Consider the following 23,887-nt stretch of genomic DNA (forward strand, 5'->3'; position numbering starts at 1 on the left):
CCATTGTTGTTCAAGTAACTTCACCGTTCCGATTCTAAGATTGATGTTAGCACTGTTTTATTCAACTTTTATTCATATCTCGATATTATTTCTGAAGACTGCAGAGGCCAAGCGGCTGTAAAGCTGCTGCTTGGAAGGAAGATGGCCCCGGGGCAGGACACTCAGGTGCGTATGGAAAGCTTTGGCAAAGGTTACCGGCAATCCTGTCACTTTAACGTAACATACTAGTTACATACTTAAATATTTGAGGTGTTGAAGTAACGTTGTTGGTGAAAACTTTAATGAACCCTTTTTATGTTTAGTTGGAGAAAGTGATTGATGAGGTTTTAAAGAGTGGGAATGCCCAAGCACTGGATATGTTCCTGCAAAGGGACATATGTGAAGGGCCCCCCATGAAGTGTTCCCTTCAGTTTCTCACCAAATTGGATAAACTTGTCAACAGGGTAAGACGTGACTGTTGGCCTAGAACACTCACCAATTCATCATGGTGCTCTGTTGTTTGTAGGTTAATGACACCATGTTTATATTGTTTATGTAGAGTTTGGATAAAAAAGACTCCAAGTCAGCCTGTTTGGGTCTCACTATCCTCTACAAGTGTGGGAAACACCTGAAGCTACCAGGTGGTGGTCAAGGACTGTCAGGAATAATAGCTCAAGGCCTGCTCAAAAAGATAAGCATGAATTTATTACATAATAATACATACAGGCACGCAGTGTGTGAGTGTTGCATGAGTAAAATGCAATTGGTCAGTTGTTGATTGAACATGGTTTAATGCACATGGTCCAGTGGTTTGAGAAATGCAGACAACTGTGGATGCAGTGTGACTCGCAGTGGGATGAGACCTTGTTTAACCTGTGTGAGGACTTCTTTGATGCCTTAATGGTGAGCAGATATGTAACATTACAGTAAACCACACTTTGTAATAAAACAATGTAGTACAATACATGTTAGTGTCCATAATGTAAAACTGTTTATTTTCCGTTACAGGTAGTTCATGAAGCATGCAAAGAGGGTATGTGTGTAATTTTCTTTATTTGTCCTCAATATATGTGTTTGATTCAGTAAGTCATCTTTACGACCAAAGTGGAGTATATTCCACCCTGAATTGCTTCATGTTTATATACTTAATTATTATTACAATTTTTAAAGTAATTGGATAAGTGGGAAAAGATTCAGTTGGACAATAATAAGCATTTATCATACAGAGACAAGCTTTTTAGGACCACATTAACTTTCATGATCTCAGTCCAAAGGAGAAAGTTTTGTCTCTATTCACATTATTGTCATACCGTGTTTTTTTGCAGGAACATATAAAATCACAGAGTCTTTCCTGTATCCTGTCGGTCAATTGGCAGTAGACCCCAGAATCTACATACTGATCCAAAAAGAGGTTTGAAATGGTTTAATAATTACTTTAGCATTAAAAACTGTGAGTCAAGTGTTTCCTTATAAATTAACCTGCTAACAATGTTCTGACAGGCAATCCGTACGTTTAACTTAATTCTGGACAAGATCCCAATGGAGCTTAAAAAAGAGAGAAAAATCCTTACATCACAGGACGCCTCAGATCTCACGTATGTCATGATACTTTCCTCATAGTCAGGATCATTGTTACTTATTTTTTACTGTACCCACACACTCTTGAATTTTTGTGTGTTCATTGAATTTCTACAGGATCAAGCTGGCTGGTCATATATTGAAGGCTGGTGGTAAGTTTATTTTAGTTCCATCTTTTTTCACAAAGAACTATACATAGACAAAAACATTTTTTACAAAAAAGTCTGTTTGCTTCAGATTACGACTTGCAGACAGCCCTGATGGAGGCATTGTGCAGAATGGCTGCTCCTGAGCAGAGGAGGGAGCTGGCAGATCGCTGGTTCAGCATGGAGCATGTAGCCGGTGCCTTTGTCAAGATCCGTGATTCTGAGTTTGAGACGGTAAAAATGTAAAATCTATGCAAGTTTATCACCTGTGCCTCTCATTTGCATTTACATCGTGTTGCACTACAGTGGTAATGTGCAGTAATGTAATAATATTACAATATTACAACAGGAGCTCTGCTACATAGTATTTAATATGATTGTGTGTTATTTCAGGATTGTCGCAAGTTTCTGAATTTGGTGAATGGGATGCAGGGAGACAGGAGAAGGTAAACATATACCATAACTCAGTGCCTCCCAAGTGTTATTTCACACCCTTTACACTAGCACAATGAGAGAATGATAAGATTGATTGTTTTGTCCATAGTTCTACCTCTCTAACCATTGATAGCTGGTAAAGATAAAAACATTGTGTTCATTGTCAGCTAATTTCTAAAATCATCTTTGTATCAAATCCTCTAAATATAAACAGTTTGTAGGGGACCTTAATTGGTCCTTGACAGGTAGGGAACACATGCAGTGACAGATGCACATAACTGAATAACAATGTCATCTTTGTAATGTAGAGTGTATTCCTATCCTTGTTTGGAGGTTTATCTGGACAAGCATGAGGTCAGTATCAACAAGATTTCTATGGTTCAAAATATGAGAGAAAATGTTCAAAGATGGGAAGATTTTTACCTGAGACTGACAACACATTCACCACAATAGTGTAGAACCTAGTAGTAAACCCAAATAGTTTAAGATCCTGTTAGGGATAGTCTTCATGTAAGGTGGAATGTCATAGTCCATGATGTACTCCAGTATATTAGTAGATTGTTGAAAGGATTGTTGTTATGTTGTCAGCTGCTGATGCCCGCTGATGAGAAGCTGGAAGAATTTTGGATCGACTTTAACCTCGACAGCCACAGAATCTCATTTTACTTCTCTTTGCCTGATGAAGAAGCACAGGTACCTCACAATCATTCATAAAAGTCAAATTTACACGATAAACAGCAGATGTTGATTATCTGATCTGTTAGATCCTAACCTGAAGTGGTTTATTTTTCATGTAGGGCCAGTGGGAAACAATATGTATCAATGAGAATGAAGTCCAAAGCTACACTGTTAACGGTAATCATTCACAATAACCACTGCATTTGTATTTACTTTCCTGCTATCTGAAAATGTCTCCCAAACAGTCAACACAATTACTGTATATGTAGTGTATTATGGTATCCCATGCATCCATCCATACTTTACATGGCTTCATAGAAAGATAGCACTTGTTTGTTAAACCACAGGGATGAATGAAATTAATAGATTTATGTATATGTTTAAAGGCTTCTGCTTTTAAAGAATAACATTAATCAAGAGCACCAAATTTCATATGAATGGTATTCGGCTCCCTCTGTGGAACCAGTGCACCCAGTTGAGGTCCGGTGGACCTCGGCAACGCATTTTGCGGATCTCAGTGGACTTCCGCTGCTCTCATCCGAGGGGAGCTGCGTGTGCCACAGAGGAAAGCCAATACCATACGTCTGCACACACTGCTATGGCACAGAGCTGGGTTTAAACCAGCAAGGTATCCCTGTAAATATTTGCTAAAGATTGAGTGAATGAGTGAGCAAGTTGGTAACTATAAAAATACAGATTGTTTCTTTTATCCAGATGAGGGCAAGAGGAATGTCTTGCAGTTAAAGTTATCAGAGGTGGTGGTTGTGGGTGCGGTTGAAGGGTCGAGTCTTACCATCCACTTCAGCTCCTCCTTGGACATCCTGCAGGCTGCTCAAACCGTCTATGGACATGAGAAAAACAAAGTAGGTCATAGCTTATTCACTCCAACCTTATAGGCCCCAGTATCAAGCCCTTCCATGCCCCCCCCCCCCTTTTTTTTTTTTTTTTTTAAAGTTTTGAGGGTAGGGGACGGGATCTTGGGGGGGGGGGATGCAGGTCATCACTAGATGCCACAAAGAAGTGGTGTACATCTTCTGGAAGCTGGGAACCTGAAGATGTGATTGGATGGCAAGCACTTTTGTTATATTATTTAAATGTCTACTATGGAGACTAACATCATCAAACATGAATAATGTTGGGCTCATTGAATCCACAAGAGCCTCAGCTTTTCAGTCAGGCACAATTTTATGCAATTCCAAGACTCTTTAGGGACTGCAGTACACATTTGTACTGCCTGAGGAAAAACTACATGTTTTCTGGGATTAACATAAAGTTGGTGTGTCTGTAAAGGGGAGATTTGTCGGTATCCATAGAATTCATTTTCATTCAGATATCTTGAGGTCAGAAGTCAAGGTGACCCCTTTGAAAATGGCCATACCAGTTTTCCCTTGCCAAAATGTTGTCTAACTTTGGAGCGTTATTTAGCTTCCACCCCGACAAGCTAGCATGTTATGGTTAGTATCGATTACTAGATTATCTTGTAGTTTCATGTGATACCAGTGTCTTAATTATATCTCTAAAACTGAGAATGCTACGGATGTTACAAGGGGTTAATATTAATTATGTTTTCTTGTGACACTAAAATGCACACAGCTATTAAATGTGAGAGATATAATAACAGAACATCGGAAAGGACTTGACCTCCTTTGAAAGACTGTATTTTGAAATCACAGCATTTTTCCTTTGGCTCTAGTCTGAGTCTTTAGTGTGTTCATGATAAATTTGGCAGTGTGCATTATCAAGTGTCTTCCTTTCAGGGCTTTGTGGGTAAGATAGGCACATCTGTTGTGAAGACTACAGTTCAAATAATAATGGAAGAGAACAGCTCCCAGGTAAACAACGGTTCTGTTCACAATAATGCTTGCAATATACATCTATGATGTGATCATTGTATTCATTTCAAATACTAACATGTGTTAAACTGGCGACAGTTGGGGCGTGCCTATTTGTAGATCAGACTGGCTTATTTTAAAATTTGGTTTAGATCACATTGTCAGGATAAAAGGTGTATGTTACATTGAGTTAATGGGATATGGCTAGATACAAAGAAATTGTATGGCTTATGTGGTGGCATAGAAATTAGGTTACAATAATGTAATCAGAAGTGCTTTGCATCAGAAGTGCTTTGAGGTGTGTTTGTACTGTATGCGATTCTCCATGCAGGTTGTTCCAGAAAGTCAGATGTCCCTTGGGGAAATTGAGAAAATTACTGTCCCCCATCTTTTACCTGCCCCGTCTGCACCTCTGCAGGTGAAAGAGATTTGTACTCTATAATAAACCAAACAATCCTCAGTAAAATTTGCTTAACTTTATTTTCCTTAACAATGCACAGGTTAGAAAACGGTCTTTGGCAGTTCAGTTCAGTAAACATACAAAAGCAGGCTCTCCAGGTCATTTGGACGTTTGTGGTTACAGCAGTAAATAATACTTATTCCGTCAATATAAAGCTAATATAGGCATATATATTTTTTCTCATTACCCCAAGTACATTATTGACAGTTTAGATAGAACAATAGTTTTTGTCCCGTTATACACTATTTTGTACAGAAACATTAAATGCAACAACCAGTATATAACTAAGCTGTTTAACACCTACAAAAGATGACTCAACAGTGGATTGTTTAAGGTAAAGAAAACTAAGGATGATTAGAAGGACTTTAAAATAAAATGCCAAACTATTATGATTTTAAGTTGAGTTCAGTTGAGAATGTTAACAAACAGTGGCGAATTGATGAATCTAATTTCTAACTACCATCCCGTGTTATGGCAGCATTCAACAACTGACAAGCAAAACTAAATATAATATATTACTCAGAAAGTGCTATTGTTGGTTGCAGTTGTGCTGTGAAAAAGCCTTGAAAACTAGCAGTCAGGGCCAGTAGGGGGCGTAGGGAGCAACAGAACAAACCTTTTCGAGCCTTTTACAAGGCAGTATGTTTTCCTACCAAGGAACCATTGACACTGAAGACATTGGATCTCTATTGAGTGCATAATTTCTATATTACCATTCTGTAGTTGATCCTGTAGTATAACCGTAATGTGGAGGGGATTACTAATAAGTTACAAAAAAAACATTGCACATTATTTTAGTGTGTGAATTGACCATTCATAGAGGCATTCTGATTTTCCATCCAGATGGTCACGCCAACCAAGATGAGGATTTCAGAGTCCACCACCTTCATCAGTAACAGTGCAGGGGGAAGTGTGCATGGTGCCGGGTCCATCTCAGCTGTTGTGTCATCAAGTAGGTGTCACCAGAAACCGTCAAGTGTTTCTGTCACGCAAGTCCAAGCTTCATTGTATCGATGTTCATGGTATCAGTCCACACTTTTAGGCTACAATCCTTACAGGGCTAAAGATCGGGCTTACATGCAGGAGATTTGTTTTTGCTGCATTTTTAATATATATTTATATTATTTATATATATATATATATATATTTTATATGTTATACTTATGTATGGTTTACACTTATTTATGGTTTATATGTGTTTATACTTTCATAATTCAATGAATACAGTTGGAGGTTAATAGTACAAACATTTCTGCAATAATCTGCTTTACTAAACTCTTTTATTATATGTTTCCTTGTAAGGGGCGAAACGGAGATCCTTTTTTAGATTATCTCTTTTGTACTTTCTTGTTGTCAACAAATATAAACTAAAGCATGTTGTGTCAATGCAGCTCTCAACTATTGTTGACATTGCTTGTCTTCTCTGTTCCCTCTTAGACACTTCCACTAAGGGTAAAGGGAAGCCATCTTTGGAGATGGTTCGTTCATCTGATAGGCAAGGTGAATTTTACCTGGGAGAGCTAAGGACGACTACTAAGACCAGCAGTAATGGCACAACACCTAACAGCACAATGGCAGGTGGCATGACAGAGCAGGTATGACATAAACTGAATACTGCATTTAAAGGTGGAGTCAGCGATTCTAATCCAGAACACTTTCTGTTAAAGTAAGGGAATATCTCCTCAATGTTGGTTCTGCGTGCACTTAAAATAAATCTACTGTTTTATACACAGCTTTGGCTCTGTAAATGGGCAACAAACAAAATGGCTCGGACCGAGTCACACAATACCATTCCATTCATACTCATGCACAGGACAGGGAAAAGGCCATGGCACATGCTAATGTTCTGAAGGAGCTTTGACAGGAAGGGTGTGTTTGTTTGGGAATTCAGTTAAAATATTAACAATCTTTCTCCAGAATCGCAGACTCCAACTTTAAGTTCAGCAAGCCCAAAACGTGACATGTATGTAAAATGTAATTTTGTTAAATTTCATTGTCTCTGTATCAGAGTGCTGCATCTCTTCAGAGCACAGCTTCCAAACCTTCCCATAAGAATAAGGTTGGCAAAGACAAACAGGTATAATCGTCAAGTAAATATATATGTATGCAAAATGTGATTTTGTTTAATTTAATTTCCTCTGTCTCAGAATGCTGCATCTCTACAGAGCACAGCTTCCAAACCGTCAAATAAGAATAAGGTTGGCAAAGACAAAAAGGTATAGTCGTCAAGTAAATGTTTAAAATAATGTTAAAGCTAGGGTGTGGATTTCTTAGTATAGCGGAGTTGAGGTTTCTGGAGACATTCCCACGCTGGCTCACCAGAGGGATGCCGATACAGCTTATTTGTACTCAGAATGAGTACTTTATTAACTCCACAAAAAGGTTACATATGCACTACACAAGTTGTCACCAACCAACCTAGCCCACTCACGGTTCTTCTAACTGTTTATTTTGGCTCTCTGATTGGTTACATGGTATGTCAGTCTAACTGTATTGCCAAATACCTTGACAGGCAGCAGTGTTTCCCCTAGGCTTAAGAGGCTATTTAGTTTGTTTAAGGACAAGATATAGACCTGTTCTATAGGAAAGATATCCTTTTAAGATACCTTTTATCCTCCTTAAATGACTTCTGTTGTGATCTGGTGCTGTTGGGCCCCTGAAACTGGTTAGTGAGTCTGAATACTGAGTAATTTACTCCCAAAGTAATAGTAAATACAAGCAGTACAGAGGATAAGCTTGTCAGTGCACGTAGTTTCTGAAATAAAACACAAATGCATGAATATATGAGTTATTTTTTATATCCAGCATTATATAAGCATTTAAGGACAGGAACTTAAATAACACACAAAAAACACAAAAGGTAATAATGTCCCCTCTTATAATGTTAAAAAATCGCATTGAATCACGTTACCTGAACATTTACAGGAATGCAAGGCAGCTATAGGAGCTAGCCAGTTAGCTTATCACTAAGTGCAAGTAGTTAGGGATCAGACTAATTACTCAAACGTATGTCTTACAGCAACACAATGAACAGACTTAACCCAGTGCATACAATTAAGTAAAACAACAAAACATCATCAAATAATCACATTACTGTGCTTCATGAATCTTGTAACAGTAACATCATAACTTGCATTATCAGTGACGACTGCATCGTGATTGTCGGAAGGAAAACTAATAAGATGCAAAGGAAACGGAAATACAGCGTGACTTCACAACAAACAATTTCAAAGATAAAAGTATCTGAACGTTTAGAATCCAGGACAGGCGCTAAATAGAAAATAAAATTAAAATAACTTGACCTTCATGGGAGGTGGGGGGTGCCCTTAACATAAGGGCAGGGGAAACACTAGTCAGGAAGAAAGAAATGACCAGGGCGAGGTAGTGTTACTGTTCTATTCCACTGATTTTCTTAAAAGAGTTGTACTTATAGAAATACTGGAGAAAAATAAATGGGCTCGGAATGCCTTCACAGGGCTTTCACAGGCTGTTCAACAATACTTAAAATGCCAGTGTATTCTCATGGCAAGTTGTCGTACTGGCTATCAAAACAAACAACAGAAAACTTGGATTACAACACACACCCACAGAGGAAGTGTGGCTTAATTCTCTTTTCAGGACACCATTACTCCACTATATCTTCATATAACAAATATTTGTTTGCTGCTATATTAATGTTGCCAATGTTGAGTAAAGCTGCTTTAGGCTTGTCTACAGTGTTTGTGTAATTACTCACACTGCCAGAGGAGGGAGACAAAAGTTCCACACTCAAGCTGTAAACTAGTATGTGTTGTCTACTTTTGCACAATCGCTCTGAACAATTTTCTGTAAACAAGTATGAGGGTATGATACCATTGAACTTAACACAGTAATGTTGTTTTGAATCGCCTTTGTAATTATACGTATTAACAATTAAGATTTAATCTGAAGACCCCAGGTCCAGATCTGTTTGAGGCTACTGACTCCAACTAGCCATCCAAACAGGATTTCTATTCTAGCTTTCTGGTGAAGAATATATCATTCCATTGCATTTGTTGTCTCTGCTTGTCCTACAGAACATACCAGCGGCAAAAGCAGTAGATGTGGTTCAAACTGGACAAGAAGAAACGTTTCTGGGTATTGTATTGCTATAGTGACTTTAAATTAGCAAGAAGATACAGCAACATTGTTATTCTTCAGAGACTCTTGAACCCACCACTGATCTCTTTACTTACAGAGCCTAGTTTTGTGCCTGACACCCAACCCAGCACAGGGAGAAACATGTAAGCACTGTGAAGAACCTCCACACAGTTTGAAAAACTGCTGATGCTCTGATTGGTTATGTTATATAATTTGTGTGTATACAGTATGTGTATATAGAGTGTATATATCAACATTTATTTGTCCAAATTACAGATCCTTTAACTGGCACAAATTGTCAGTTTCTGAAATGCTAATGATGCCCACACAGAAAATCAATTCTCCTCCAAGATCTGGTGAGCAAAGAAGTCATCAAATATCTTTACTATCTCTAAATGTTTTGCATGTTAAAAATTAGTAACACACACACACACACAAAACCTAACTAGTCTAACTAACGTCATCAAACGCATGTTTTGTTTTTATAATTAAATTATTTATTTTCTTTAGAACCTCGTTCAAGTTTGGCACAACAGCAGGAGTGCCAGTCCTCAACACAGAAGCGGTCAGTTTCGGGCTCAAGCTCAATCAGCCAAAGGCAACTTCATACCGAGCTCAACCAGCGCCTGCAGCAGGTCCTCAGCGAGATGAACCAAGATCCCGCACCTCAGGAGCCATCTGCACCTCAGATAAAAATGTCTGATATCAGAGAGAACTCTCTGAAAAACTCTGCGGACCGTTGTGCTCCAATACTGTGTACTCCCAAAGAGCAGCAGGCCAAGGGAAATGTCCTGGCCAAAGGGAAGAGCAAACGCCAGATGTCACGGGAGGTAGATGCCGCTCCAATCATAGCTCCAGCCAAGGCCTCCACAACCAAAGCTCTGCAGAAGAGAGTACCACCCAATATTAAAGATGGAACTAATAGAGCCCTTTCAAGCCATGATAAGGTATGAATTATCAGAATCCGAAATACTCTAATAATAGCCGGGGGGAAACTATTTTTGTTACAAATCTCCAGATATACAAACAACAAATATTATACAGACGAGTAAGCTTTAAGCATCTTACTGTCAATTCTAAGGTTATTAATATTGTATATGTTGATTCTGACACCTACTGTCTATGCAGAGAGATTCCGAGGTTGCAGGCAGCATGGTGAAGCTCATCTCTAGCCATTATGAGAATAACACCCGATCCACAGCAAAGGATACTGACGAAATGATCCCCAAGAGCTGGATTCCTCCTCTGTTCAACAGGTATAGCCCTTGAGGATTGTAGGGCTACATTATGTTGTACTGTTGTAAAATAATAAATGTCATCGCTATCATAACTGCTGCTTATTCACTGTGTTTTTGTAATAGGCCTACCTTCGATATGAGCTGGTTATCAGGTACTAAAGTAAGTGGTCATAACTTCATTTATGGAGAGCAGTAACTTTAACTTACTTTTCTCCTGTTTGTCTTAATAAAGATGATCTTTTTCTGCTGTAGAAAGAAGCATCCAGAGGCCTTAGCCTAGTGAAATCCTACAGCAAAAACACAGCAAACTCTACGAGTCAGAGGTAATATTGTTGATTTAAAATATCCGAGGTACATTTGAATTTCAGTGGCTTTCAGTACAGTTTAGGATATCTTTAATGCCCTTTTTCCTCTTGTACAGGAAAGATGTTTTTGCATTCAATGTTGATGCACCATCGAGTGTCGTGGTAAATATTTCTAATGTTAATTATTTTATACCTTGACACATGGATGTATTATACCTGAGTACTTGGTATGCCACTCTAGTGTTAAGTCTGTTTTATTGCTCTTTAGGGAAAGAACAAAACCTTCACTAACACTTCTGCCATATCAAGCAGGTAGGTCTGACAGTTGAGAATGGCCTATAGACTGTCAATAAATGTAACCTTTAAGATTTTGTATTAAAAACAGTCTAATTCTATGTTCCGCATATTGTTTGACAGTGACATCCATGACTCCTCAGCACTCCTCAGCACAACCAAGAAAGGACAACCTGCGGCAAAAGTATACTTTCATTGTACTGTATTGTTTTATTATTAGAAACAACTCAAAAAATATTCAGTTTACTGTCATAGAGGAGTAAAGAAACAAGAAAATAATCACATTCAAGAATGTTCAAGAAAATAATCACATTCAAGAAGCTGGAATCAGACTTTTTCTGGTCAAAAATTACTTAAACCAATTAATTGATTATCAAAATATTTGGTGATTGATTTCATAATTGAATATGAAATGATTAATCTTTGCAGCGCTAATTATTATTGGTATTAAAGCTCCTAGAGAAACTGTGTCTCTGTCTCTTGTTGTCTGTAGATAAGTGTGCACATGCTTGCTGCATGTGTCCTCGTGTAGTTCTGCTCTTGCCAGGCAAAAAAATACAGAGAGCTTACACTTAATATTAGGGCAAATATTATGCAGCAATGTTGCTAGCCAATAAACCATCTCAATCTCTCCCTCTGTCTTTCTGTCTCCCTGTCTTCCACTACCTTGTGTGTTGCAGGAGAAGCGGCATGTGAAGAAGCATCTGTTCAGTGACTCAGACTATACCACAACAGATATCAGCTGGCTGAGGGAATCAAGCAGGAAACCCAAACCCAAAGTTACCACATACTCCAGGCAGGCGCCCATCAAGCCTAAAGCAGTGTCACCTCATTCTTCATGTAGGCCATTAAAGCCACGTTAATGCAGCTCACAATCTGGAATTAATCAAAATTAGACTGAATGTTGATACAGGAATTCAAAAACATCAGTATTTCCATAAACAAAGTGGTCTTAATTTTATTACAGATGTGTCTCCAGATGCACCCCTACCCTCTGTAAAACCTGTAAAGGGCAATCAAAAATCCAAAAAGGTAAGGCAGTGCTTTTTTTATGTGCTTTATGCCAGTGATGCACTATCCTAGTTAGCCACAGTGTGTCATTGTTGTTTAATTAGAAGAAGCCTGATGTGAAGGAGAGCGTGGAGAAACCAAACAAGGCTGTGAAGCTAGCAGCAGGACACAGGAGGCCCCGGAGAACTGCAGCCACCTCTAAGAGCTACAGGGATCCAGACACTGATGACAGTCAGTCAGAGTCAGAGAAGCCTCCGGTTCCTAAGGCAAAATACTTCCTTGTATCTTACATCACTTTCTCTTCTAGCTAGTGCTCTTATTGTGTAGGGACATACCTACAAGACTTAGTTTGTCCTGAACAGATTATTTAATCTGCAGTATCTATACTATTTTGGCAATTGTACAGACTGGTGTGGTCAGAGTCAGCGTTGTAATGCTGGAGCTGACATCTTAACTTCAATTAGCACAATACATAATGATACCATCTCAAATGCAGTCAACGATGCTCTGTGCCTTGTTACACAGTTGCACTACAGTGAGTACTGTGCAAACATGGTGTCATAGTGACTGAGAGTGCCACTCTTCCCACAATCTTTCACTCTCTTACACACAAACTAAATTGCTAAGTGAAAATGTCAAGCAAATTGTTTCAATATTTTGCTAAACTAATTAAACAAAAATAATCATTTGGAAATATATTTTCTCCTACTAGTGAATAGTAGGTAAAACTTGTTAGAAAGACAAATACCAAGTATTTAATTTAGTATGATACATCAAAAGTTTGGTCGGGCAGATTCCACATCCCAAGTTTAGAATAAGAGTAAAAAGACTTGTGGGACTCAACTCCCTGTCGTTGGGAGCCTGCAAAATTTCTAAGTCAGACTGTTAGAATTAATTATAGTGCTGTTATAAATAGATCATACTGCCTTTGTCTGCAAAATAACAGTACTCCTCCACTAATCATCAGGAGAATGCTGAGAAAACCCACAAGGCTACTCAAGTGACAAAGAGAAAGACTGCCAGCAAACAAGCAACCAAAAGCAATATGAAGCTAGAGAGCAGCCAGTCAGAGTCGGAGTCAGTGACAGAGCAGCCACCCACTTCCAAGGTAGAGGTCATGGAGTTCATATTTCATATTAATGTGATCAAGTCATTTTCTATTCTGTGTGCCACAAAGCATCGAGGCCCCTCAGAAAGAGCACATTTTAACAGCCCAGGGCTGCTTTTTGTAATCGTTTTCAAAAGAGTCAAGCGTTCATAAATAAGCTCTGCTTTTGCCTGAAGTTTTTAACAATTCAGAGCAGAAAGGCAACCAGCGTCATTTAGCTTAACAGCAAAAAATGGGTTAGGAAGGGTGATTTGTTCGTTGTCTAAGAGAAAAAGAAAACAAGGAGACCCAGCTGGCATTGCTCATTCTGTTCGGGTCGTGTTCATCAAAAAAGGCTGTGCGGTGTGCCTCATGTTATCAACCTGCAAAACCTGCTCTGTCTGATCGGGGCCTACGTCTGAACATATCAGAAAACACATCCGTATGACCACATACTCTGCATTTATTTTATCTGATATTTTATATGTATTTCACAATGTTACATCATTTTACATAATTCATTTAGACCAGAGGCAACATATCTTTAATGAGGTAACAAATCCAGGTAGTGAGCATGTGTTAGGTAGGTATCTTTCAAAAAGTAAGAAAAAATGTAATACAACTTCATCAGAGCTCACAGTGAACTCCACAGATGGATGTAGTTTGCCTCCAAGCATTGTATAGTGTATTTAGAGCTAATGTATTTTAAACAAAATCACACTGGCAAGAAACCAACAAGAGCTGGAAATGAAATGGTCTTTTGGCAGACTTGGTGTCAGTCCACACATTATCTTAGTTGACTTTTACTAAGCTCTGCAGAATACTCAAATCATTTTAATACCATGGCTGTATTAATAATAAATTGTTGCAGACATTTTATAATCCTTTTTTGGTTTGTCGGCCAACAGAGTTATCTTTTAGGCGAACAGGGGAAGAGGGAGAAGATCCCTTTAAAGGTTCCAGAGGTAAAAAAGAGAAAAAGCACCACCTCTGAGAAATCCACTGATACATACAGGAGAATGAACAGCAACAACCAGTCAGGTCTGAAAAAGCCTGGTCTCAAGGTGGGAACCCAGACCTCTTTTTAGGTCATTCTAGCTTGTGAAAAAAAAAGACAGTTACAGTATGTGAATCAAAGACATGTGAGGATGCAAGATTTATTTTGACTGGTACCCTTTTAAATAATGTTACATTTTGCAAAGAGAAGTGTATAGAGAATAAGATGTAGCCTTACATGCACCAAAAACATTAGAACCTCCCTTAAAGCTGATTCAACAAAAATGTATACATGTCTAGATGGAGCATACTAGGAATGTCACAATACCAGAAATTTCATATTCGATACCAATGCTATTAAAATTCCACGGTGTTTAATTCCCAATTTAAAAAAAAAACATATATTTTAATCTTCACTCATTTAAGGTTGTCTCAATACTTCAATACTTTTCAGCACCACGTATCATTTCAAAAAGTTACAATACCAACATTTGATACTATCAGAAGTATCAAAATTATACAAAAAGCAGATCTACAATGAGATTACGGGGAAGAGAAATCCTTTATAATGTGTATGTCAGGAAAAGGATAACACTTTTGATCTCTAGGAAAATGTATACCGACATATTGTCAGAATTTTGGCATCGACTTGGTGCTGAAGAATCGGTTCTCATGACATTCCTGCCGAATACTGTACATCACTGGTTCTCAAACCGTGGTACTAGTACCATTGCTGGTACTCAGGCTCTCTCTGGTGGTACGCGAAGGAATCTCCAAAATAAAAAAAAGGAAACATTAATTACTAAATGAATAAGAAAATACTTCAACTTTTAAGATTCATGAAATGTAATTTAAAACAAGTTTAGCATTTCCTGTCACATTTGTGTTTCAATATCAACCTGCTACATAGTTATGTTTATGAGTTACGAGCTAAACTGTGATGGCAAGACAGCGTAGCTGTGGCTGAAGACACTCAACAATATACTACAATCTTCTGATTAGGAATAAACCTTCCTGTCCATAGCTGAATAGTGTAGACCTACACTACTGTATTGTAACATTGGTCTTTGTGGTGGTACTTGAGAGAGCTTGATCCTTTCTGAGGTGGTACGTCATGTACAAAGTTTGAAAACCACTGCTGTACATCCTTAAACATCAAAATACAAACAAATATCAAGATGTTGAGAACGTGAACATTCACATTGTGGTCAAGAATGGCTTTGTATGCTTGTTGATCATATAGAAAAATTTTGTTTTTCAGCAGCAGAGGCCTGAGAATGTTCTTCCAGAAACTTCCAGAAACTTAAATAAGAAAAATGTGGTCCCTGCCCAAGAAAAGACGAATGGATCGATGGAGTCCTGGGCTGCCCGCCTGTCCTCTTTCTGTCCGTCCCCTCCTTTGATCGAGACGATGAGATGTAAGACCGTGGAAAGCCAATCCCAAACAGTTAACAGATTACAGTCATTAGACGCCTTTTACATCAGTTAATGTTCAATACATGTGGGTAATATCAGCATAGTGTCTGCACCCCAAACGCTGACTCATGCTGAGACATTAAAGAGGTTTACACTTTCACTTTGATGCTACTGGAGTTGTGTCTGCTGAATTACATAGTGTTTTTGTGTTTTTCCCCAAATATAGACGAAAAAGCTTCCGTTGTGTTAACCATTTGTTTCTAAATAAGTAATCTTAACTTTATCTGAATTGGCTTTATTCAAGCAGCAATCTTTAGAAAACAACAGAAGTACAGTTTTCAATTGAAGTGCAACTTAAATCACTCATGTAGATGTTGATACAGTTAATATAGATCAATCGACCAATAAATCGGCCGTCTGCTTTTTCCTGCTCCAAAGTATCATTATTATATCGGCCTATCTCTACCTTAGAGCCTTTATGACACTTTTTAAACTTTTTTTCCATTATTGAAAAGATTGTATAGCAAGATGATGTGTTTTACTGACTGTAACAGCCCTGCATGTTTATTTAACTAGCTCAAGAGGAAATGAAGACAACTGCCTTTTGAGATTATTCAGGCTGATAGGGGGCCAGACCTCATCTCAGTCAAGTGCTCGTGTGGCTTTTAAAGTGGAGCCACGTTGTCAAAAAATAACAAATTATCAACAAAAAAAAGATTTGAATTTGTCCAGTGGATACTTGAACAAAAGAATGTTGTGTAGAACATTGTGGGCATTAATCTACATTTTGCACTAGATCTAATTTCACTTTCACCTTCATGCAGAAAGTTTTAAAACGGTTACATAAATGGCCTTATTACTCTCCAACCTCTTAACTGTAAATTGAGATGTAGAAAACCATGTATATATTGACCTTTTACTCTCATTTCAACTTCTGAAGCCAGCTGCTTGAACATCTGTGTTTATTTTGGGTCTTCACAGCTGCTGAGAGGTCAGCCCCAACCTTTGCTTTGACCTGTTCCCCTCTCCTCACCCCGCGGGGATCCCCACTCCCTGCCTCCCCTGACCCTCCTTACAAGGACACCCCCTCACCACTCCGGCTGCTCCCTCGCTCTACAGTCAGCAGTAAAGGAAACTTCAGGCCCTCGTCTATCTACAGTACAGAAAGGAAGCGCAACTCATCCAAGACTCGATCCGTCCAGTCTGTCCCTTCACTGACCCCAATACGTAAAGCCCTTACACCTCATGCTCCCACTGGACCTAGTTTGACAGAGGTAAAACGGCACCCTTCTGACACCTACATAGGTCTCATGACCATATATGGATTTTTTGTTTAAGACTATGATCACACTCAGAGATTTTTAGTGTAGCATAATACCACATGTCCCATTTCACCACCGTGATCTGCTATTGCTGGGCAGTGTAGCCCAGAGTATGTTACAGTAGTCAAATGCAATCAGACTTCATTATCTTAAAGAAATGTAAATACTCACCTCAGAGTCTTCATCAGCTCTCAAGACTGGTGGGAAAGTCTCTGGTATTTAACATCCTGGAGTGATTCACACACCTTTACACTACATGGAAGTCATTGATGTCACTGGACAGTCACGTGAGAATCAGTAGAGTGACATGAATGGAGGTGTGAATTATGAGATGACTGAAGGCCTTCCTAAACAGAATTTAAGAAAATAGTTCTATGACTTAAGCATTGCTGGTTGAAATCTCTAGACCAGCTGAGAGAATGTGGGCAGAGAAATTAAAGAAGTAACACTTCTCTCCGTAAACAATTTTTGAGTTTTGAGGGTCTCAGTTTGGTCACATTGAATCTCAAATTGCCCAACCCTTCACTACTTGAAGTGGTTAGGGGGTAACAGAGGACTGAGAGGGTTATCTCAAACCACTCTCAAGGGGGAATGTGTGTGTAACCATGAGTCGGAAGTGGCCATTTGAGAGATTCAACAGTCCAGATAAATACAAAATGTTTGAACTACACATGATGATCTGAATGATTAAGTAACATGATTGAAATGACCTATTTAACTCCAGACAGAGCAGATAATAGAGCTGTGGCACTTCATCTGTGCCTCTTAATGCATTGAGGAAAATGTCTTTCTCATTTACTGTCCCTAATCCCTGACAGACATTGTGAATAGATAACTATTAAATGAGTGAACCTAATTGTTCTTGTCCATCATTTTCTCATCACTTTCTATCCCTCTATTTCTTTATTTGTTTCCAGATAAGCCCAATCCAGCAGCATTTACCTTCAGCACCTTCGTCTCCTTTGCCTCTGTCCAATCGGCCGCTGTTGACATCCACACTCCTCGAGCTGGACAAGCCGTCCTTGCCATCCCCTCCTCAGTCTCCATTCCCTGAAGACACCATCAACCATGGGAGCCAGTATGGCTTTAGTAAAGTGTCTTCAGTATCCTGGGTTTCACTGAGCCAGTCATCCACTAAATCATCAGTATTTTCTAGTAGAGTTAGAGACAGTCCCGCTGCTGTCCTGGCTGTGTCTAATAAAACAGAGGTAGGGCTTTACCACACTTTGTTTTATGATGATAAAGGGGTTTCAATGACTAGTGCTTCAAATGTAATATATTTTTCACAGTGAGACCACTAATGAGTCGCTCAGTTATTAGGATTTTTAAAAAGCTGTAGCCCATCAAACAAACAACTAATGCATCACTGGTCATCCTGACAGAAAACACCATCTTCAGACAGAGACCCAAAGTCTGAACAGCTTATCTCAGGTAAAAGACCTTTTGTTTTAAATTTGGTTGTTGTCAGGTGTACATGGATTTCCGAGTTGCAGTTACAGTCTAACCTCACAGCTAGGTACCCTTTATACCTAAACAATGTTGTAATTTAGTATAAAATTAAATCTAATGTAATAGTCATATGAGTACTCCCTGAAATGGGGCTCCATGGTTAAATCACCAATCTGCTTTAGAGGAAACCATTGTGTTACCAGTAGTTTACTGAGTAATGTTTTATAACTGCTGGTTCCTGTTATAGGACCAAGTCGCAAACGCCACATCTCCTCGTCCAGCAATTCTGAGGAAGATGAGAAAGAAGAGAGGAAGAAAAGTAAAATGAGAGTACAGCGTTCCCCTCGGATGAAACCAAGGAAGTTGTTCAAGTCCTGTAAGTCCAGTTAAAATAATACTATTTTGAACCAGCTCTATATCATTGCAATGTGGGCAGTATGCGTGGCTGAATAGTGTTTGGTTTCCATTTATGGTTGAAATCCTCATTGAGAGTAGCAGTAGAGACAAACTGAAATCTTTTGATTTCGGCAGATCGTGCTGACACATACACAAGCACCATGTGCTGCAGCCACAGAGGGAAGCCAAACACTGTTCATCTGCTTACAGTACCCACATTACCATGACAGAAAGCTCGATTTAAATCAGCAAAATATCTTTCTGGCAGAGTAAATGAATTGTCAGTTCAGTCCAGAATAACATTTCCAAATGTACTGGTAGGATAAAATGTATTGAGAAACTAGTGCGTCTCTAGCAGAGAAATGCAGTGCAAACCTGAAAATCATATGCATTAGTCACACACGTATCATCGCAAGTTTTATGAATGTCACCATGTTTTTTGACAACAGGAGGATTGAGTGCCGTCACTTCATAAACCAAAACAATTTTGATTTGATTTTTTGTGTGTGTGTGTGATTAAGTTATGCTGGAGCCCACGAGACATCTTGGTAATAAGTTACTTTTCAACTCATTGTTTGCATACTTTATGTTTTGCAATTAATACAATAGTGTTAGGTATTAAAACATGACCACCTTTCATAGTTTTACTCTTATATTGGCAAATAATTGTTTCAGCAATCAAACATCATGATGAGGCCGAGAGCTGGGGAGAGCAAAGTAGTTTAGAAGATGGGGAAAGTGAGCCAAAGGATAGAACGTTCAAACTTACCAAGGAAAGAATAACAGAAGAATATCATATCAAGAACAAGACTCGTGGCACAGGTACCCTTTTCCCCAGTTTTTTTTTCTTTTTTTATCACATTCAGTATGATTGATTGAAGAAACAGATTTTGTGATCAGAAACTTACTCTGAGACAGTTTGGTGTTCAGCCTTAGAAATGCCAAAACTGCACAGGGTTAAGTTGTCTTAAAATATAATGTTTTAGAATAGCCCAACAAATTTTTTTCAGTGAATACATTTATGATTTATGCTTTCTAAAATTCATGTTATATTCCCTAATGAATCAGTGGGTCTGTCTGTTACCCTCAGTCGCTGAGGTTTCTGCTGATGGTGAGGTGAGTCACGTGATGTCTTCTTCCCACACAATGAGCTCCAGTCACTGGGATGCTGAAGTGGCAGATGTAGACATGGACATGGAATTCGAGTTGCCAAAAATGACAAATCCCAGTAATCTGTGCCAGAAATTCAGCACCGAGCTTAAGAAGAAGTTCCAGGTTGCGCACACACACACACACACACACACACACACACACACACACACACACACACACACACACACACACACACGGAACAGTACAATTCCACCCATTTAAAAAGTCAACAGGTAAAGACAATATGCAGCAGAAAGAATTTTAAAAGGCACTCAGCACCACTGAAAAGAATGTGTTTTGTATTAGGCGTGTTGACCATGTGTGTTTGAGAAAGCAGCGACTGATTTTTAGACTTAATATATTCTCAAAATGTCTCTTGAACACATCTCTCTTTTTTTCATTATCACAAGCCACTGAAATGTTGTTAAATGAAGGCCTGGCTGAACCACTATCTATTAAATGTGTTTGTATTCAGAACCGTCACAATATGGTGGAGGTTTACAACAAGCAGACTTTGAAGACGGTCCAGCATCATGTATCCTCCCTAAACATCCAAGTAACCAAATACAGGTCAGTAAGTATATAGTTAGTGTTGTAAACATTTAAATCCACTGGTCATATTGGCTAAAGATGCACATTTTTGTTTAATTTGATGTCTGGTTGCCTCAAATTTGATTCTTAGAGAAAACAGCTGTATAGTCACCGGTTAGTAGGTGTTTTACAGGTCCAACTCAATGTTCTTCCTCCCTGCAATCTGAAAACACCTTGTTTGTTTTGTCTGCTGCTTTATATTTTTACAGTTCCACCTTACTGGTAACCTTTCTTCTCTGTACAGGAGTCAGAGGCTTGAACAGGTTCAGAAGGTCCTCTTGGAAGAGATCCACAAACTGGAGCAGGATGACACTGTGCTGAAAAGCATGGAGAAAGATTTGACTGTATGTCTGTCACTCTCGCTCACTGTCTCTCACACACCTGACACATATACACAACACACACTCACACACACTCGGGCTGTATAACATTTTGGGGAAGAATGCGGAAAGTAATATCATCCCACCATACAATATTCTGTTAAATGAGTTTGTGACTAAATATGATGTGTTTTTGATGTTGATGACCAGTTTCTGATCAGTGGTTGGTTTCTGTTCTCTCACAGATGCACTGGAAAAAGCAGACTGTGGCTTTCCATTCTTACCAGGAGCGGCAATCACTGAGGTGAAATTTAGGCCTGTGTGTATGTTGAATAACACAGCTGTTTATTCTGTGGAACACAGATTAAAAGGCTTGTAAATAAGTTCTTCCTGAGGCTTATCAGATATGCAACCTAGGCTACTTTTGGAGGGATGTGGCCAGCATTTCTTCACATGACTAAGCTCAGTTCACTGATGTTTATTGAGCAAGCTTTCCCCTACCATTATCCAGCCAGGCTGGTCAAGTCAAGTAAATGGATTTGACAAAGTGTAAAGTTTTTGTGGCTTTTAAAAAATAATGCCCATAGAAGTACTTGCTTTGTGTGTTAATATTTTTCTACCCTTGACAAGATCAAGAGTAGCAAATAGTCCTTCTGACTTTGCTCAAAACAGTTTTTGAGTTGCCCCCATTCATTGGTCTTTCTGTCCATATATGAGTGGAGTGTCTCAGGCTACATCCACTCTGTTTTCATTTTAAAATGTGTTACTTCTGCTTTGTTTACATCCACACTACTCCAATGCCCCTAAAACAGTTGTCTGGAAACGCTGCTGACCCCGTTGTAGCTTGAAAATTCTGGGTTGGGTTGGATCTTCTTATCAGTCACTGTCAGCCTTATCAGTTACATAGTTACGTTACATACCTTTTGTGATGTAATTCTTTTTGTGAGAACTCCCATGGCTTCCCCCAGCAATGGATAATTCTCCCGGTACCGCTCTAATATATTGCCATATTGTCGCCCGATCTATATTTACCACCGTGCATGCAAAGAAATCTCTGGTCTTACTTTTCTTCATTGCGCTTCTTCCTCCTTGGTATTTTTTGTATTTTCAACCGCAGAGCAACGTTAGGCAATCTGCTTCCCATTTACACCATACCGCACATGCCAAGTGTATGCGATTAGTCATGTGATATGCTTTTTCAGGCGTGTTGATGGACAGAGATTTTTTCTGATAGAGACCTTAAACGCTTGAGGGGACAGAGATTGTATTAGTTTCAAAATGCTTTTTTAAGACGAAATCATAGCGTGGATATAGCCTCAGTTCCTTTTGCTGAAACGTACCATGTGTATTATCCTACTACCTCCATGATTCAGAGAAATGATGGTGTAAGGTGAGTGACCTTCCTCTTTTTGGCCATTTGCATAAATGCCCAAAACTATAGAATTTAATTTTCAGTGTTGTCAGATCAGTGCCTCCTCACATTTGTAGATGTCATCATAGGCTTTCTGCTTTACCAGACGTGTTTGATTCTGCATCACTTACTTTCAATAAAGGAGGCCATCTGTGGACTTTCAAATTATTGAGACATATCATGAAAAACATGTGAAGCAAATCAACTACATCCAATACCTAAGTAGTGTTATTGTGTCAAGTAAACCAGAAATACTATCCCACACCTGTAGTATATTTACTTTTTTCCTTTACCTTGAGCTTCTGTGTTCTCCCACGTTTTTTCATCTCCATCTCATTCAGTTGCGTGACTGTAGTCTGTCTCTTTCCTTCCAGAAATGAGGCCCTGAAGAAAGCCGTCCGGAGTAACGTGTGTCACAGCTTGGAGTATGAGGAGAGAATATTCACATCTCAGGTGTGATCCTCAGGCCTAAACTTCACAGCTGACATCTAATATGTGCTCCATTGTGTTGTCCAAGTGTTAGACTGCTAATTAGCCATGTAAATCCAGTGCTTGGGTGGCTTTGAATGAAAAACTTCATCTTTTTATGTTTTAGATAGAGCATGTCACCTCTGCCTGTCAACCTATCTATCCAGTGATTTCTTTATTTATTTATTTTTTTATTTTGAGTGGCCAGAATAATAATTAGCTTCTATCATTGTGTCATGTGTCAACTCGTTCCCTGCTTGCCCTGACTGTCGTATTTTGTGTTACCACCCGTGAACCCTGCTGCTCTGCCTGCTGTTCTCAGATGTGCCTGATAAGAAAAGACATGAAGTCAGTTCAGGACAGACTCCTCAGCGAGATGGTGAGTAGACACGACACAGGTGGCTCTTCAGTGTGGATTAGCCCAGAACAATTATTCTGGCTTTCATTTTGTGTCCTTCACTGTGTCAGCAGAACAGTGCTGACTTGAAAGCCTGTACATAAGTCTTGAGATCATTTATAACTCAGATGATGTCATGTACAGTTTTAAATGAAGTGTCATTTCTGAATGTGTTTGTGAATCTTTTGTAGCAAGACGGGGAGATCCAGAGTGTGAAGAGAGGCCTGCATGCTTTGTTTTTCCCCTGATGGAACCAGGCTTTGAGCTGAACAAACTCCCGCCAAAGGTCTCTAAACTATAAACAAGGTTGTGTGTTTCAACACATGATTGTACACTGCGCTGTGTACTTCAGCTGTGCTGGTTTCAGTGTTGATTGTTCCTGGTTCTGCTTTTATTATATGTGGATTTGTTTGGTTTATGCTGACCTGGATGTGTTGTTGTTCAGTGCTTGTTTTTATTACAAATGTCATGTTATGTTATATTTATTATTTGATGGCATTTTTTGAATTCAATCATTTTTAGTGTTCTTTGAAAGTAAGTACAGGTAATAAGCTTTTTGGCTCTGTGACATTTTTAATTAAAAAAAAATCCAGATTCATTCATGTGGGTTAGTTAATTAGGGAAACCAATTTAAGACCACTTGAACGTTTAAAATGTTAAATATATCAATTGTTTTTAAATTGCTCTGATTCTGATTCTGAATTGAAAATAAAACTGTTCAAAAATGAGATAAGCCATTAGTAAAAAAGACCTTGTATTTTGAAGACAAGTAGTGCTTACAAAGGTATTCTCTTTTCAGTGAAGACA

General features: G+C 38.8%; 1 protein-coding gene across 1 annotated transcript; it reads left to right on the top strand.

The window, feature by feature from the left end:
• Positions 1-141: 141 nt before the first annotated feature.
• Positions 142-23,328, top strand: sycp2 (synaptonemal complex protein 2; the record flags this gene model as incomplete). Its single annotated transcript, XM_083920543.1, has 48 exons — positions 142-165; positions 303-443; positions 539-679; positions 787-882; positions 988-1,012; positions 1,305-1,390; positions 1,480-1,574; positions 1,675-1,709; positions 1,795-1,937; positions 2,097-2,149; positions 2,447-2,492; positions 2,727-2,831; positions 2,942-2,993; positions 3,531-3,679; positions 4,574-4,648; positions 4,980-5,066; positions 5,952-6,060; positions 6,546-6,703; positions 7,117-7,167; positions 7,256-7,324; positions 9,164-9,224; positions 9,325-9,370; positions 9,504-9,583; positions 9,738-10,174; positions 10,356-10,483; positions 10,589-10,625; positions 10,718-10,788; positions 10,887-10,932; positions 11,039-11,082; positions 11,188-11,248; positions 11,745-11,904; positions 12,032-12,096; positions 12,180-12,341; positions 13,043-13,183; positions 14,071-14,226; positions 15,420-15,576; positions 16,556-16,848; positions 17,814-18,104; positions 18,279-18,327; positions 18,593-18,721; positions 19,417-19,563; positions 19,832-20,016; positions 20,369-20,463; positions 20,729-20,828; positions 21,050-21,108; positions 22,590-22,668; positions 23,006-23,062; positions 23,272-23,328. The coding sequence occupies 48 exons, from the start codon at positions 142-144 to the stop codon at positions 23,326-23,328; spliced, it is 5,133 nt and encodes a 1,710-aa protein (XP_083776669.1).
• Positions 23,329-23,887: the final 559 nt, after the last annotated feature.

The sequence above is a fragment of the Echiichthys vipera genome (assembly GCF_963691815.1).
Source record: "Echiichthys vipera genome assembly, chromosome: 9".
In the NCBI taxonomy this organism is placed as follows: domain Eukaryota; kingdom Metazoa; phylum Chordata; class Actinopteri; order Perciformes; family Trachinidae; genus Echiichthys; species Echiichthys vipera.